The sequence below is a fragment of the Psammomys obesus genome, unplaced genomic scaffold (assembly GCF_907164565.1).
Source record: "Psammomys obesus unplaced genomic scaffold, mPsaObe1.curated_primary_1811, whole genome shotgun sequence".
Classification (NCBI taxonomy): Eukaryota; Metazoa; Chordata; class Mammalia; order Rodentia; family Muridae; genus Psammomys; species Psammomys obesus.
The window spans coordinates 869,763-886,542 of NW_026596064.1; the positions used below are offsets into that span (position 1 = coordinate 869,763).

General features: G+C 40.6%; 1 protein-coding gene across 3 annotated transcripts in view; it reads left to right on the plus strand.

Moving 5' to 3' along the window:
- Yeats2 (YEATS domain containing 2) overlaps window positions 1-16,780 on the plus strand; it is an 88,149-nt gene that overhangs the window by 29,826 nt on the left and 41,543 nt on the right. For all 3 annotated transcript variants that reach the window (XM_055625022.1, XM_055625023.1, XM_055625024.1), the window contains 4 exons: window positions 2,904-3,015; window positions 6,792-6,836; window positions 10,232-10,406; window positions 14,186-14,425. In XM_055625022.1, coding sequence (XP_055480997.1) covers window positions 2,904-3,015; window positions 6,792-6,836; window positions 10,232-10,406; window positions 14,186-14,425 — 572 coding nt within the window. The remainder of the gene's footprint in view (window positions 1-2,903; window positions 3,016-6,791; window positions 6,837-10,231; window positions 10,407-14,185; window positions 14,426-16,780) is intronic.

A 16,780-nucleotide genomic window follows, 5' to 3' on the forward strand; every position in this document is an offset into this window, starting at 1 on the left:
TTTTTTTTTTTTTTTTTTGTTTTGTTTTGTTTTGTTTGTTTGTTTTTTGACATGTAGACCCACTGTGTAGCCGTAACTGGCCTAGAACTCAGTTCTGCCTGCTTCTGCCCCTGCCTCTACAGTGCCGGGATTAAAGATGTGCTTCCACACCCTGTCTTGACTTTGCGCTCCTTGAGGTTTGGCCTTCTTACTAATAGTCCCTTCCCCAAAGGGTCTAACATGGTTCCTAGGAACTAGTAAGTACTCATTTCATGTGTGATGCAGAGTTGAGTTACTGAGTCTTGAGGTGGGCCATTCCATTGTTTAAAAAAAAAAAAAAATCGGCTTGCCAGGGAGTTTTAAATTATACTGAACAGTAGCCTAAATTTCTTAAGAGTTCTTTTTTCAGGGATAAGGGGTGAGACAGGGCCTTGCTATATAGCCCTGGATGACTTGAACTTACTTTGTAGATCAATTGGCCTCACATGAGGCAGTCTCCCACATGCTAAGATTTCAGGTGTATATTTCAAACTGTTGAAAAGTAAATTTTTCTGTGCCTTTGGTACCGGATGTAATCATAATGTTCGATAGCAAATTTCAAATATTTGAAAGAGGCTCTTGAGTCTCTTCCATTGTCCTTATCTCAGGATGCTCTTATTTCAGATATCATTCCTATCCCTAGGTCATAGTTCCTGACACACTCCAGCATAGCTGTCATTTATGTAACTGTATTGTGCTCCCTGTCACTAGGTTATAGTCCCGGACACACTCCAGCTTAGCTGTACTCTCCTTAAAATATTTTTCTAAGACCTGATGTAACGTTCCAAATGTGGCAGTGTGTAAAGTAGTAATTAAATTAGCCTGTGTCTTGAATTTAGTTACGACTTAGAGTCTTCTCTGTGGTACTCCATAGCTTTTTCCTGATGTCATAATTGATTTGATGTAATTTGATACAGCTGCTCGGGCACTTCAGTTTGTTTCTTAAATAAGAGCACAGATGTGTGCCTCATGATTGCCCAGTCTCATCATCGCACATTACCTGATGAAGAGTACGGGTTGCTTCAAAAGAAGCCGTCCTTTTCTTACTTGATTCACTTGTCTTGGCTGCCCCGGCCAGCTTCCTAAAAGCTGTGAGAATGAACTTTATAAGCCGGTCACTGTGTGTTTGTGGGGATTACAAAAATGAATGCCTCGTTCCTGCCTTTGGGGGCTAAATGGACTATCCCTAGCCTTGGTGCATGGGAGACTATGTGGGCTAGAGTGACTCCAATCTGACAGCTTCTTACCATATTCTTGAACATCCAGAGGGAGGACTGGCTAGTGAGGAGGTCTGCTCCTATGGGCACTTAGACTAGCATGGTGGTAAAGAGCATGGCCCCTGCAGCCTTAGGGCCTGAGTTTGAATTCTGGTTTTACTGCTTGCTTGCTGTGTGGCCTTGCAACAACTGCGACTCGGGCTGTGAACATTGGCTAAGTTTAGAACAGCATTTGTATTAAGGAAATACTCTGAACGTTTGCCCCTGTCACCACGGGAATCAAAAGTGTTCATCCTAGAAGACCTTGGGGAAGTGTTTTGCTCTTTTGAAGGTCTTCCGTGTAGAGGAATGATTGATTCTTTGTAATTCTAAATCTAGAACTTTCATGCAGCAGATAGACCTAACTCAACCCTCTGCCTGGACCTCCCCAGTACTTCATTTGCATGAGCGCTATGCCCAGCTGAAGCCTTTAATAAGTAGTGTGTCCTGAGTAAAGAAACTGAAAAACTGGTTGGCCATTGCTTGTGGTTTTTCCTGGTCATTGATATGTTTCAGCGGAATGGCTGTAAACCTGTAGTGCCTAGTATTAAAGCCATGGAGGTGACTCCCGGCTGAGAGAGCAAATGGGAGGCAGAGACAGAACCAGACTTAGAAGCTATCCACGTGCTGCCTCCTGGCGGATGGCTAGTTTTGCTGTAGTCTGGCACGTGGAGCAGCTGCGTGGTAGCTTGCTGCAGAGTGAGAGCCACTGGCTCAGATCCAGAGGACGGCCTCGCTGCTATTGGCGTGATTGTTTTCCCTGCTTTCTGGGCTATTCCTGAGTTCAGGGCTACTTTTGTCTCGGATGCTCAGTTTCTGGATCCGCTTATTCCATCTGTTAGGCTTCTATCAGGTTGTATTCTGAAACTCTGACCTAACTGAATTCATATCTCAGTTTTCCGGAAGCTTATCCCAGGGAGAGCGCCTTCCCACCCAATCCCAGCATCTTACGACAGTTTTCAGCCTACACACCTGTTAAGTATATAGTTGGAATACTTCAAACTCTCTCAATTAAATTTCTGAATTTTTTTATTATGGAAAATTTCACATGTAAACAAAAACAAAAAGTATAATGAGCCTTTATGCACTCAAAGCAATTAGTAGCACTTGCCAGCCTCATCCATTCGTTTTCTTTTTTCTTTCTTCGTAAGTTATATTGTGACTGGATATTCTTTTGTGCTCTTAGATCACAGCCCCTGTGTAGGCAAGAACATATTGTGAACAGCTTGCTTTCATTTTATAAGTCCTCTTAGCAAGTAGCACCAACTAAGTATAATACTTTCAGATTGAACTTTGTGATATTTTGGTTTGGGATGTACATCTCACAGCCTGTGCCTGTGAGGGTTTCTGACTCCGTATTGTGACATTTTCAAACAGTTACACTTAAGAAATGACTGGGTAAAACAGACTGTACCTCTTAGCAGTAGTCATTTAGTAATTGAAGGTTTAATGTAGACTTGACTTACAGTATTTTTAGCATTTTTGTTGGTGTGAAAGTTACCATGTTGATACAGCATCTCATGAAGAAACCTGGTTCTTGGGAAGACATGAGTTTCTGTTTTGTTTCAGGAAGACCTTTAGGATGAGAGTGAACATTAGTGAGTGTGTGAAATTTCTGCTTTTCCCTAGAGAGCCTCCTTTTCATCTGACTAGAAGAGGCTGGGGTGAGTTTCCTGTCAGAGTGCAAGTCCACTTTAAGGACAGCCAGAACAAGCGGATAGATATCATACACAATCTGAAGGTACTGTAGCAGAGTTTGCTTCCTAGAAACAGTGTCTATTTTGATTACCTGCTTTAATCCCACGGACCAACCCTGCAAATGGAGGAAGCAGGGTAATCCTTTGAGCATATGATGCTCACTGCTTCAGCTGCCTTCTCCTCAAAGCTGGGGAAGCAGTTACTTGACAGTGTGTATTCTTCAAAAAGGTGAATGAACTCTGAGTAAACAAAAAGACTTCAATTCTCTATGAAACACACCATTTGTTGCTTGAGACCCTCCCTGTTAAATTACTCTTGTCTTTCCTTTTTAATCTATTTATTTTCCTACTATGTAAGGCAAATACTTTGTGCTGTTTAATCCCTAACACTGCAAATTCAAAGTACACATAGAAAGATTAAGAGAAGTGAACATACTTGGACAATAATATATAAGTTTGTAATAATTTTGAATTGAGTTTTCCTCATTGGTCTACCCATGTAGACCCAATGCTGTTATAGTACATGAAAAGCAGAGCATTAACACTGAATGCAGAAGAGTTTGAGCATGTACAAGCCCTAAAGTAAGATACTAGATTTGCTCCCGAGCACCAGTTAAAAGTAAAGTACAGGTTGTAGAGTTGTGATACAGTGTACTAATGGTAGATAACTTGACTAGCATGTGCAAGGAATTCTTAGCACCACATATTTTAAAAAAAAGGTCACCCATGATTTTTTTTAAAGGTAAAAAACAAATAATACCAAAATGTTGGATTAATTGAAATAATTACGTTGTGGCTAGTTTTTCTGCTCTATTTTGTTGCTTTTGTTTTTATTTTTGAATAATTTTTTTCAGTTACATAATAAATACATGAAACTATTACAGCTGGAAGACTAGCAATTTTAACGTTCCTCTTGGCATCCTTTACAGTATAGGCAATAGGTTGTTACATTCATATGTGATTTGGCTCTAATAGTGTGCTTTCCAAGTCACCCTTCCTTTGTGGTTATCATTAGTGCTACCAAAATTGAACCAAATAAAGTTGAATGCATCAGTAGTTTACCTTTGTTGTGCAAATGTAACATCTCAATCCTGAGACGTCGAAATTTTCCTTCTATTGATAGACAGCACTGTTTGTTTCTAGTATTTATTTTTTCTTGAGATTAGAGAAAAACAGAAAGCAGATTTAAAGAGCTTGATGTGGGCTTTGATCAGAAAGGCAGGCTCTGCCCCTTACCATTTTTTTGAGGAAAGGTATTGAATAGTTTTTACTTTTTAAAAACATTTTTATTTTTTACGTATGACTATTTTGTCTGCGTGTATGTATGTATGTGTACTATATGCTTGCCTAGTTTTCACAGAGACCAGAAAAGGTCATCAGATCCCCTGAAACTGGAGTTTCAGAGAGGTGCAAGCCGCTGTGTGGGTGTAGGCAACTGAACCCAAGTCTTCTACCAGAGCAGTCAATTCTCGTAACTGTTTTGCCGATTCTCCTGCTCCAGTTTGCACTTTCCTTTGTTCACTGCACATACCATTTTATTTGGCAATGGAACCAGACTTAATTCATCAAATAAAGGACATGTTTACATAGTTCTTACCTATTAAATTTTTTTTCTCTGGAAAGTTATTTTGAGACAGTTTTTTTGTTTTTTTTGTTTGTTCATGTTTGAGATAGTTTCTCACTATGTAGATCAAACTGGCCTATAACGCACAGAGATCTGCCTATTAAGTAGTGGCTTTAAAGGTTTGAACCACCACACCCAGTATTAAAGCACTGTATTATAAAATGATAGTGAAGTGCATTTTAAAAAAGATTACGGGCCGGAGAGATGGCTCAGTGGTTAAGAGCATGGCTGCTCTGTTCACTTCCTACCATCCTTACGGCAGCTCTTAATTGTCCATAATTCCTGTTCCAGGGATCCAATACCCCTCACACAGCCGTGCATCAGGCAAAACACAAATGTATATAAAATACAAATAAATTATTTGAAAACAGATTACTATTTTTAGCTCTATGAATGTGTATGTACACATGAGTGCAGGTGTTCATGGAGGCCAGAGTCACTGGATCCCCCTGGAGCTGGAGTTGAAGTTATAAGTGGTTGGGAACTGTTTAACATGGGTGCTGGAAATCAAACTCAGGTCCTCTGCAAGTACAGTCTACAGTCTTAACTGTAGAACCATTTCTCCAGCCCTAGTAAAGTACTTCTTAGCCGCTTGCCTTGAAGCATGCCTTTACTATTTTGTTGTGTAATGAGCCTGATCCCAGATTCAGATGAGGACCAGAGAGGGAAATAGAGCAGAGTCTGGTCTTCTCTGGAACCCCACATTGGGCATTTGTCAGTAGCTCTAAGACTACAGGTAAAGTGGCTTAATTGGTTCATAGCTTAAATGTAACAGTATAGATTAGAGCAACTTCTATCTCTAGATGAGAGATAGAGACATGGATGTAACCTAAAGTGGTCCTTGTCTTTTGAGCATCTGTCGTCCTAAGAGCTTAAATATTAAAACTCTTAAGATGTCCAGTCTTGCTGTGCAAGCCACAGAACCTGCAGCATCATTTGTTTTCCCACAGGAATGCTGCTCCTCTGAGACACTGTGACTCTGGGTAGAGCCAGACAGCACCAGTCTCGCTGCAGAGGCCACAGAACTTGCAGCACCCATTCCCCTCCACAGACGCTCTACTAAGGCTTTATGACTGGCTAGCATACTTCCAGTTTCTCTCACCTGGAGAAATGGTTTATATCAAAGCAGGTCTTGCTGGCCATACATGGTGTCCCCGGCCCACTTCCCTGCCTCCCACCTGGACTCAGATAGCCCCAGCTACAGGCTTGTGCTGAGAAGCCACCCCCATCCTCAGGAAGATAAAAGAAGAGGCTGTCATTTCTACTGTGTGGGCCCAGATTCCTCCCTGTCTGTCTGTCTCTGGTGCATGGAATTGAGCTGTCAGAGTCATCACCCATCCAGCTGTTTCTCTGTCCATGGCATTGGTAGCTTTTTCTAATTCTGTCTCAGTGTATCCTTAAAGCCGCATCTGAAACCTGTGATCACCATTACTCGTGCTTTTAACTTCAGCCATCAAAAGATGGCAGACTGAGTTACTACTACACAACTTACCCACTTTGCAGTCCTGTGTCTTAGAAAGCCTTGAAACCCATGCTTACTGCTCTGTACAGCTTCTGTTTATCTTTGTTTTTCTGCCCAACTTAGTGTTTCTCCTTTTGGTCTTACTGTACAGTGTTAGTACTGATAAAGTGTCAAAAATTAATTTTTTAGTGTGGGATTTATTGAAGTACTGCAGTAATAAGAATTTCAGTGGAATCGTGAACTCCTGTTACTAACATCAGCCCCTCAGTTTATATTCGTTGCTGAAAAATGAACCTTTTGTGGGGGTATTTAATGTTGGCTGTACCACTTAAATTTTTGTTGATAACTTTTCAGTTGTGCGTTGTATCTGCACACTGTGCAATTGTGTCACAGCATTGCACGTGCATTTCTGTAACCTGTCATTTGAAATATTTTCACACAACTTTCATAAACTCCTCTCAGTGCCACATGATACCTTACAAATCCATGTGGTGTGATGTGGTGAAGCATTCTTTGTGACTACAGTTAAGGCTACAGAAATCTGTGTGAAGCCTCGCTTTCGGGTTGTCCTTAGAATGGGTTTTTAAAGTGCACAATTTATAACTATATAATTACTTTTGGTTTTACTCAAATTTCCCCCAGAATATTGAGGATCAGCTTGCAGTGAACTGGTGCTAGGTGCTCAGGTTCAGGAGCAAGGTGAAATCTAACATTTCTCCTTTGTTTTTGAATAGCTGGATAGAACCTACACTGGCTTACAGACCCTGGGTGCGGAGACGGTAGGTACCATCCTTCTGCCCTGTATGGGGCAAGGTGGTTTGTGTGTGTTTGTGTGCGTATGTGTATGTGCAGGCGTGCCCCCAAACTGTGCTCAGCTCGCCTCTGTGTAATATGGGGTCTCACCCTGTAGGCACAGCACAAATCCAGTCTTTTGAGTGCTAGGACTACATTCATTTGCAACCACCCCAGCTGACTATTATTTTTATTTAACAACAACAAAAATGAGTCTTGGTCTTTTTTTAAGGTTTTTCTCTGCTACCCCACCCACTGTGGGTTTTTTGTTTGTTTGTTTTGGTTTTTGTTATTTTTTTTCTTTTTCCTTCTAATTGTGGTTTTAAAACATGACAAAATTTTTAGGATCTGAACCATTTCCAGTATACAGCGCAGTGACATGAAATATGGACACATGATATGTCAGCCATCTCCTGAGCTTTTCTGATCTTACAAGTTCATACCTTATAAGGTCACTCCCACCGCTTGCCTTTTGTCTGTATGAACTTGCATCCTTCACATGTTGGAAGCGTGGAGCGTTTGGCTTTTTGTGAACACCCTATTGCAGTGCATACAATGTCCTCAGGATTCACCCATGCTGTAGGAGGCATTAGAATCCATCCGCCTTTTTAAGATTTACTTTTAGCCATGCAGTGGTGCGCACCTGTAACCCCAGCATGCAGAAGTGAGATTGCATATACCCAGAAGTGAGATTGCATGTCTTATGAGAATGGTACTTTCAGTATTTTGAAAAAAATGCCACAGTATTTTCTATGTCATCTGTACCATTTTATATTGCCTCTACAAGTATGGAGTACAGATTGTTTACAGCTTTATTAATACTTGTTATTTTTCTGTTTCTAAGTTGTAGATAGCTACTATAATGTTGGTTGTAAAGTGCTGTCTTAATTGGCATTTTTTAGTTGTTTGTGAAGTGAAGCATTGTTTTAATGGGCTTGTTGGCTGTTGATATTTTCTTACAAGAAATATCTGTTCAAGTCTTTGCCCAGTTGTTGTTGTTATTATTATATTTTTGTATAGTTATACAAGAACCTGTGGGCACTGCAATCCCCACGTTAGTAGTCTCAGATGGCTTAGCAGGTTAAAAATGCTTGCCATTTGCCAGGCACAGTGGCCCATGTCTTTAATCCCAGCACTCAAGAGGCAGAGGCAGGTGGATCTCTGTGAGTTCAAGGCCAGCCTGGTCTACGAAAAGAGTTCCAGGACAGCCAGGGATACACAGAGAAACCCTGTCTCAAAAACCAAAATAAATAGGTACGTACATACATACATACAAACAAACCTACCTACCTACCTACCTACCTACTTACCTACCTACCTACCTACCTACATACATGAAATGCTTGCCACTAAGCTTGATGATCTGAATTTGATCCCCGAATACACATGGGGAAAGGAGAGAACAGACATGTATAGATTGTCCTCTGGCCTCCACATACACGTAATTAGATAAACATTAAAAAGAAATTAAAAGGAAAACTTTCTAATTTTAAAATTTTATTATTTTGTATGTGTGAGTGTTTTTCATGCACATGTATGTGTACCACATTAGTACCCGGTATCTGAGGAGGTCAGAAAAAGCTATTGCCAGAGGACTCGAGTTTCGGACAATTGTGAGCCACCATGGGGGTGGTAGCAATTGAACCCAGATCTTCTGGAAGAAGGCTCAGTGTTTTTAGTTGCTGAACCGTCTCTTGAGTATCAAAATCAGAATTTTAACCTACGTTGAAAAAGCCTTTGCTTTTAGTGTCAAGTGCAGGAACTGATTGCTGAATCAGTGAGGCATCCCCCGTGTTTTCTTCTAAAAGTTTACTTTAGCACAGGGCTTCTATGTGGCAGTCAGAGGACCACTTGTAGGAGTTGGTGGGGCTAAGGTCATCAGCCTTGCTGGCAAGCACCTTTACCTAATGAGCCATCTCCTTGGCCCATTTTGAGCTCTGAAGTGTAGGTTTTGCTTAACTTTGTTATCTCTTAAGTTCCGACTTCATTTGTATGTGAATGCCCAGTTTTCCTAGCTCCACTAATTGAAAAGACTGGCTTTTTCATTTCAGAATGATTTACACTTTTGGGATACCTGTAGTTTATTCCATTGATCCATGTGTCTGTTTTATTTTAACACATACTGTTTAATAACTAATACTTTGTAATAAGTTTTGAAACTCCCAAGTATTTTATTCTCTACCCTCCTGCTTTTGTATTTATCGTATATCTACAGTCACCGTTATAGTCAGCTAGCTAACTCTTCACTAGAAGTGGACTTTATGATGCCAGAAGAACACTTTATTAAGTACCTTCTGTATACTTTCACTGGTCCAGATGTTAGCTGTAAAAAGATGAGTAAGATAATTCTTATTCTTGGAGCTATTCTAGATGGTTTTGATCATAAGGACAGTGACTCAGTCTCTTTTATTGCTGTGCTGAAAGCCATGACCACAGCAACTTGGAGAGGAAAGGACTTATTTCATCATACAGCTCCCAAGTCATAGTCCAGTGGTTCACAACCTTCCTAATGCTGTGACCCTTTAATACAGTTCCTCATGTTGTAGTGACCCCCAACCATAAAATTATTTCCACTGCTACTTCATGACTGTAATTTTTATGAATTGTAATGCAAATATCTGATATACAGGATATCTGATAAGTGACCCCCATGAAAGGATTGTTAACTCCAAAGGGGTCACACAGGTTGAGAACCACTGTTATAAGTCCATCACTGAAGAAAGTCAGGGCAAGAGTTCAGGCAGAAACCTGGAAGCAAGAACTCAAGCAGAGACCATGGAGAAATAATGCTTCCTGGTTTGTCCTCCATGGTTTGCTCAGCCTGCTTTCTTATATAACCCAGGGGTAGCACTGTCCATAGTGGGCTGAATCCTATCACATCGATTATTAATCAAGAAGACAGGCTTACCCACAGTCCAGTCTGATGGAGGTATTTTCCCAATTGAGGTTCCCTCTTTCCAGATGACCCTAGCTTATATTAAATTAACAAAAAGTAACCAGCACATAATATTAAATACTAAACACAAAAGCAAATAAGACATTTTCAACTACCACTAAACGTCGTGAAGAAGAGTGGCTGGTGAACAGTTTTATGTTGTCACAGTGCATAGGGAAAGTCTTCTTGAGGGGGTGACATTTGAGATGTCCTGGTGGGAAGGTGGCCACACAGGAAAAATGTTTTATGCAGTAGAAACAATAAATGGAAAGAAAGGGACTCCACTGAGGTATCCATGTGTCAAACCAGAATGATTTGAGCTCATTCTCTTGAGCTGTGGTTAGAAGTTGCTTGTTTCATCTCCTAGAGCAGTTTTCTGGAACAGAACTTTGAGCTCTGTACCACTGACGATGGACTCATGAGCTTACTTCTTTCCCAACTGTGTAGGTAGTGGATGTTGAGCTTCATCGGCATTCTCTTGGTGAAGACTACATTTATCCTCAGTCGTCTGAGTCAGACATATCTGATGCCCCTCCTCCATCTCTGACCATTCCAGCCCCCGTGAAAGTGTCACCAGTGGCACGGTCCCCTGAGCCAGCGTCTGCTGCCCCTGTGGGAGAAGGTAATGCAGTGTGGTACTCTACGTTGAGGAAATCACTCTGGGTGTTTTTCTCATGTGTGGATGACACCAGACTTCTGCTCTCAGCAGCTTGAAATAAATGGAAACTATTGTTTTTATGGGCATGCTGCCTCTAGCATATAGTTCTAATGTGAAACTTCTGTTCTTCGTAACAAGTTTTCATAAATTTCTATATTTTATAAAGGTGAAAAGGTCACAAAACTATTATATGTTTATTCTTTTTAAACATTTTATTTTATGTTTATGAGTGCTTTGGCTGTTAGGTATGTCTGTGCACCACATGCATACCTGGTGCTCATGGCAGCCAAAAGACGTCACCAAATCCCCGAGAGCTGGAGTTTCAGGCCCTGGGAATCAAGCCAGGTCCTCTGGGCAGCCAGTGCTCTCAACAGCGGAGCCGTCTCTCCAGCCCCTGTCTTTTTATCCTTTGCTGAAAACTTTCTGGTTCAGATTCTGATTGTGTGAGTAGACTTTAATACTAAATATTTAATCTCCTGTTTATAAAAAGTCAACATTTGACTCTGCCGTTTTATCATTTATAAGAACATAAACATACTAATGTCTATTTAAATTTTTATATAGATGCAGTTGATTCTGTTTATTTTATCTCTAAAATGGCATTTTAGTGTGATATTTTAGTTTTTATGTAAAATTTCAACTTTTTCTCTAGATTTCCATTATATCCTTTATAGACATTAAGTTCATTACAGTAGATGAATGCAATTTGATTTCTTTTGTTAGTTTTTAAGTATTTCTTCTCTGGTTTTTAAATTCATATTCTAAAACATGAGACAATGGACTTGTATTCTTTTATATTACATACCTCATGGTGCCCAACAAACAGCAACTTATAGAAGACAGAGCTCATTTTGGTCATAGGAATGTAGCTTGTCACACAGGGAAAGGATAAAATTAAAAAAAAGAAATGGCTAGGACTTTCTCTTTTTTTCCTTTTGTTGAGTCCATAACTTTAGGCCATTGGATTGTGTTAAGTGGAATACAGGGTCAAGGTGGGAGCTCCTGCTCGGTGAAACCTTTCTGAGGAGGGTAGAAAAGCCAACTCAGTTGGTTAAGGGCTTACATGCAAGCATGAACACCTGAGTTCAGGTGCCAAGCCAATTTAAAAGCTAGGTGAAGCATTGTCCATCTGTAACCCTGCACTGAGGTCTGGAGACCGGCTCCTTGAGCTCACTGGCTAGGTAGTCTAGCCAAATAGGTGAGCTCCATGTTCAGTGAGAGACTCTCAAATAATAAGGTGGAGAGCAACTGAGGAAGGCACCTGCATCAACCACATGCGTGTATACACAGACAGACAGACACACCCCTGAAAACTCCCTCAAATTCTCCCTCAGCGATAGTAATCTTAGTGACTCCAAAATCTAGTCAAGTTCACAATGAGAATCAACTGTCAGAAGGCCGCTCTTGCTCAACTTGACTCCCAAATACATCTAGATTTTAGATTATTTAATTTTGTGTGTGTGAGTATTGTGGCTGTATGTATGTGTGTGCACCACATGTGTGCTTGATCCCACGGAGATAAAAAGAGAGTATCAGATCCCCTGGAGCTGAAGTTACAAATCTTTGTGAACCATGATGTCAGTTCTGTGTTTTGAGACTGCGTTGAACAAGTGCTCTTAACTGCTGAGCCGTCTCTTTCCTTCTAACACAGTATTTTTGAACCATAATCCTTCATCCCAAAGGCTTATAGTCATCTCAAAATGAAAATGTAAGAATCCTCAAAGTATTTTTTTTTTTTTTTTTAATAATCTGTTTTAGGTTTTTAAGACACCATTTATTTATGCAGCTCTGGCTATCCTGGAACTCACTCTGTAGATCAGGCTGGCCTCGACCACAAAGATTCATATGTGCTACGTTTGTGCAGGAGCCTCCTGAGGCCAGAACAGAGTGTCAGATCCCTGGAGCTGGAGATTATAGCAGTTGTGAACCTCCCAGTGTGTGTGTCGAATCAAACTTTGATCCTCTGCAAGAGTAGCAAATATTCAACCAGTGAGCCATCTCTCTAGCCCCATAAATCTCCAAAGTTTTAAACGTTCTGTTTTTGTTTGGTTTCTTTTCTCCCCTCCCTTCCCCTTCTGTCTCCTCTCTGTCCCCCCTCTCCTTCTCTTTCTTTTTGGCTTTTGAGGTAGAGTTTCTCTGTGTGTAGCTCTGGACTGCTCTATAGACCAGACTGGCCTCAAATTCACAGAGGTCTGCCTGCCTCTGGTGTTAAATGCATGCACCACCACACCAGGCTTTAACAGTTCTAACGTTGCTCAAAAGCCTGAATTAAAAGTCTCTCCTAAGATTCAAGGCGGTTTCTTAACTGGACCCTTTATAATCATAAAAGCATACATAATTGGCAGTACAGAGTGAACATTCTCATTCCAAAAGGAAGGAAGAAAGTCCTACAAGGAAAGATTTAACCAAAGCACATACCAAGTCCTGCAGCTTTATGTCTGTCATTTGGCTTCAACATCCTTGAGTCCCATCTGTGTCCTATATCCCATTTCCAGACCCTGTACCTCTAGGAATTTACGTGCTTGTAAAATCAGCACCATATGGATACTGCCTGCTTTTGCTATCCCTTTGAGATATAGCCCGACATACTTGGACCACAGTTCCAGCAGCCTCTGTGGCCTTGAATAGGATCACTGCAGGCTTTGTCTTTTCAGGTCTAAGTTTTGCAGTGTGTTTGCTTCTTCAGCCCTCCATGGGTAGAGTCCCGTATTCAAGGCTATATTCCCATCATTCAAGTGCAAGTGTGAGCGTATTCCTTCATGGTGAAAACCTCCTTAATGGTGACTGCTGCCTTGAGAACACCTGTTGTGTTTGTCCCCCTTTCCTCACCAAACACACACTTCCTGGCTTTGAGTTCTCACTGTGAACCTCAGTATAAACAGTGAAGGATAGCCTCAGGGGAGTCTGAATGCTGCACTACCTTACAGTGTCCTCCACCTTTCAGCTTAAACAAGAGACTAAACTTAGTCTCTTGTTTAAATTCAGCCTCATTCAAGTTACCAGGGCAAGACTGGAAAACAGCCAGTGTTGATAATGGTTTTAGTTTTGGTTATGTGTGTTTGCTTACCAGAATATAACACAGAACAGCTTCTAATCCAGTTCTCACCGGAGTCCTTAGTCCAATCTGAAGCCCTATGAACACAGTCTTTATGCCTGTCAGCATTCTGATCCTCCATAGTCCCACCAGAATGGCCTTTACATTAACCTCTGCTTACAGTGTCCTAGGGCTTCTCTAGCCACAGATCCGAACTCTTTCACCTTCCTCCTAAATGCGAGTCCAAAAGGCCTGTGACCCATATGTTCAGGTTCATGACAACAGTGACCTCACTGCTGGTATAGGGTACTCCTGGAACTAATTATCTGTATTACTTCTCACTGTCCAGGTGAATGCTACCACTCACAATCAGAGTAGGTCTTCTCAGTTAGTAGGTTTTCCAGTCTCTAGAAATTTCCATAGATCCATAGATGTGTGTTAGTGACCTTAGTCAGGTTGACAAATGTGATAGTCAGGTTGACTATCACATCCTTGAGGTAAATGTTTACCAAATTTACTAAGATAACTATTTTGCCAAGTAGGAATCTAAACACAGAGCTTATTTCTACCAAAATTATGTAAGGGGGTACACCAACAATTGTTTTAAATGGGTCTTGAAGTAATATTGATTAATGTATTGACAGTTCATTCTGCTCATTTCCCACAGTTGGAAGATGTTTAATTAAATTTGTCATTAAATTTCAAACAGGATTCCCAGACAACCCTGAAGTTGAAAGGCACGGTACACTTTATTCCTTACCATCTTCGCTGGAAAGAACACCCACAAAAGTGACAACGGCACAGAAGGTTACCTTTTGTTCACATGGCAATTCTGCCTTCCAACCGATTGCATCAAGCTGCAAAATTGTGCCACAAAGTCAGGTGCCTAATCCTGAGTCACCGGGAAAGTCCTTTCAGCCCATTACCATGAGCTGTAAGATCGTCTCAGGTATGCAGAGCACCGCTGAAGGTGATGTGGGTGACTAGGTGGGATAGTTTAAGATAAGGCCTCAGATCATCAGACTGCTCTTGAACTTACTGGGTAGCTCAGGCTGCCCTTGAACTCTGGCCTTGAAAATGCTGAGATTATAGTTGAGAGCCACCACACCCAGCTCAGAGAGACACTTTTACATCCCATGTGTATCCCTATTGTTTGGCAAAGCTGTCAAAGAAAAGCATAACTCATTTATATGGAAAGAGTGAGTAGGGGGAGAGTCTCTTGATAAGTGTGCTCTTGCTGTATGGCTGGGGTTATGGTTAGGATTTATTTTGCAGAGTCTAGAAACCAGAGTAACAAGTGAAACAGCTGAGGCCTTTGAGTTCGTTTTAAGGGTTGAGTTACTGTGGAATTGAATTACCTTTTATTTTTCTCTAACTGTGCTAGGAAATTGTTGATCTTATGAATAGTCATCCTGAGATTTCCTGTCTGCTGAGGCCTTTGTGTTGTGACAATTTCACATTTATGCTAACTGAAGTGCTAATGGGACCATACTTTGGCTATACCTCAGAAAAGACAGGAAGGGACAGTTGAAAACGTCCCTTCAAGGGACGTTTCCTTATAGGGGAAACACTTCTTTATAGTTTTATTTCATGTGTATGAATATTTTGGCTGCTTGTATATGTGTGCACCACTTATGTGTCTGTGGAGGCCCAGAGAAGGCATTTATTTATCTCCTGGAATTGAAGTTGCAGGTCATTATAAACCACCATGTTGGTGCTAGGAATTGAACCTGGATCTTCTACAAGAACAGCCAGTGCTGTTAATTGCTGAGCCATGTCTCTAGCCCCTCTCAATAAATTTTAAAAGGAAAATGGGAATATTTATTGCTCTCCACAGCTAAGCAAAAATGCAATACAAATCTTTACAATCAGTAAAGGGTAGCAAACCTGTAATTTAATCTGCTGCTAAGAATTTTGGAACGTCTTGCTTGAGGTGGAGTGTACTGAGTGTACAAATTGATCTGAGCTTTAGAGAGATTTACAGGGAACAACTTTGTGGTGGTAGGAGATAAAGGATGTTTACCTGTGCATGAGTAAAGTTTGAGAATGTTCTTTGGGATTCTGACTGTCACATAGTCTTGACAGATTTCTGTCTCAGTAAGTAAATGTCACATTTTCCTATTCAAAATATATTTCGGATCAAAACATAAAATTCTGCAACCTAGCTGTTCACTTAATTTTAGTGTCTTTGCATATTCAGTCTTATAAATACCGGCCTGTGGTATTAAGATATTTATCATACTAAAATACAGTAGTTCCACATTGTTAATAAAAAAAACACTGGTTTTTGAATTTTTTTATAAAAAATGTATTTACATTATGTTTCCCCTATCATATCTCCAACCCTTCCCATGTGTTCATGGCTTTTTGTTTTTTAATTATTGGGGCGAGTGTGCATATGTGTGTATAATTATATAAATGTACACTGTTGAGTCTGTTCAGTGTTGCTTATATGTATATTTTTTGGGTTGGCCACTTGAGATTGGATAGTAACTTAGGGTGCTCATGCCTGGAAAACAGCTGTCTTGGCAGTCTTTGATTGCTTTAATTGTCTGTGGCTCTTCATCTAGGGTGAGGCCCCTCCCAATTCTTCCTGTTTGTTGGCATGTCAACTGTCTTGTCATTTTTCAGGTCTTGTTCAAATTAGCCACATTGTTGAGATTTTGCAGCCTAAGCTAATGTGTAACTGCAATCTTTTTTTATTTTTTGGTTTTTTCAAGACAGGGTTTCTCTGTATAGCTTTGGCTGTCCTGGAACTCACTCTGTAGACCAGGCTGGCTCAAACTAAAAGAGATCTGCATGCCTCTGTCTCCTGAGTGCTGCGATTAAAGGCGTGTAACTGTAATCTTAAATTACGTGTTCTTCCATGTCTCTGACCCAGTTATGCCTACACATGTGTTTGTATATGTGCTGCTTGTGTACATGTTGTTATGATCACTTGCCAAGAACAAAATATTGGTTGAAAACATTATCATAAAAATGAACACTATAAATTTAGAACCAAATATCTGGATCTTGTTTGTTGGTGTTTGTTATCTTTGTCATTTGTAGTCCATTAGAGTCAGTGATTTAATCTCTTATAAAACTTAAAAGATTCTGTAAGTGTCCCTCATTTCTTCCCCATGTGATACTTTTTGTGCTGTTCAGTGAAAGAAAGGAGTCCTTTGTTAGGGACAGATACACAGGGACAGATGCAGGCTTGTACAACAGACAGAGACAATGGAAGGTGAAAGAAAAAAAAGTAAAGAATTCCAATCTGGGCTGGCTTTTGGCCAGTGACACCAAAAGAGAATGTAAAGATTTC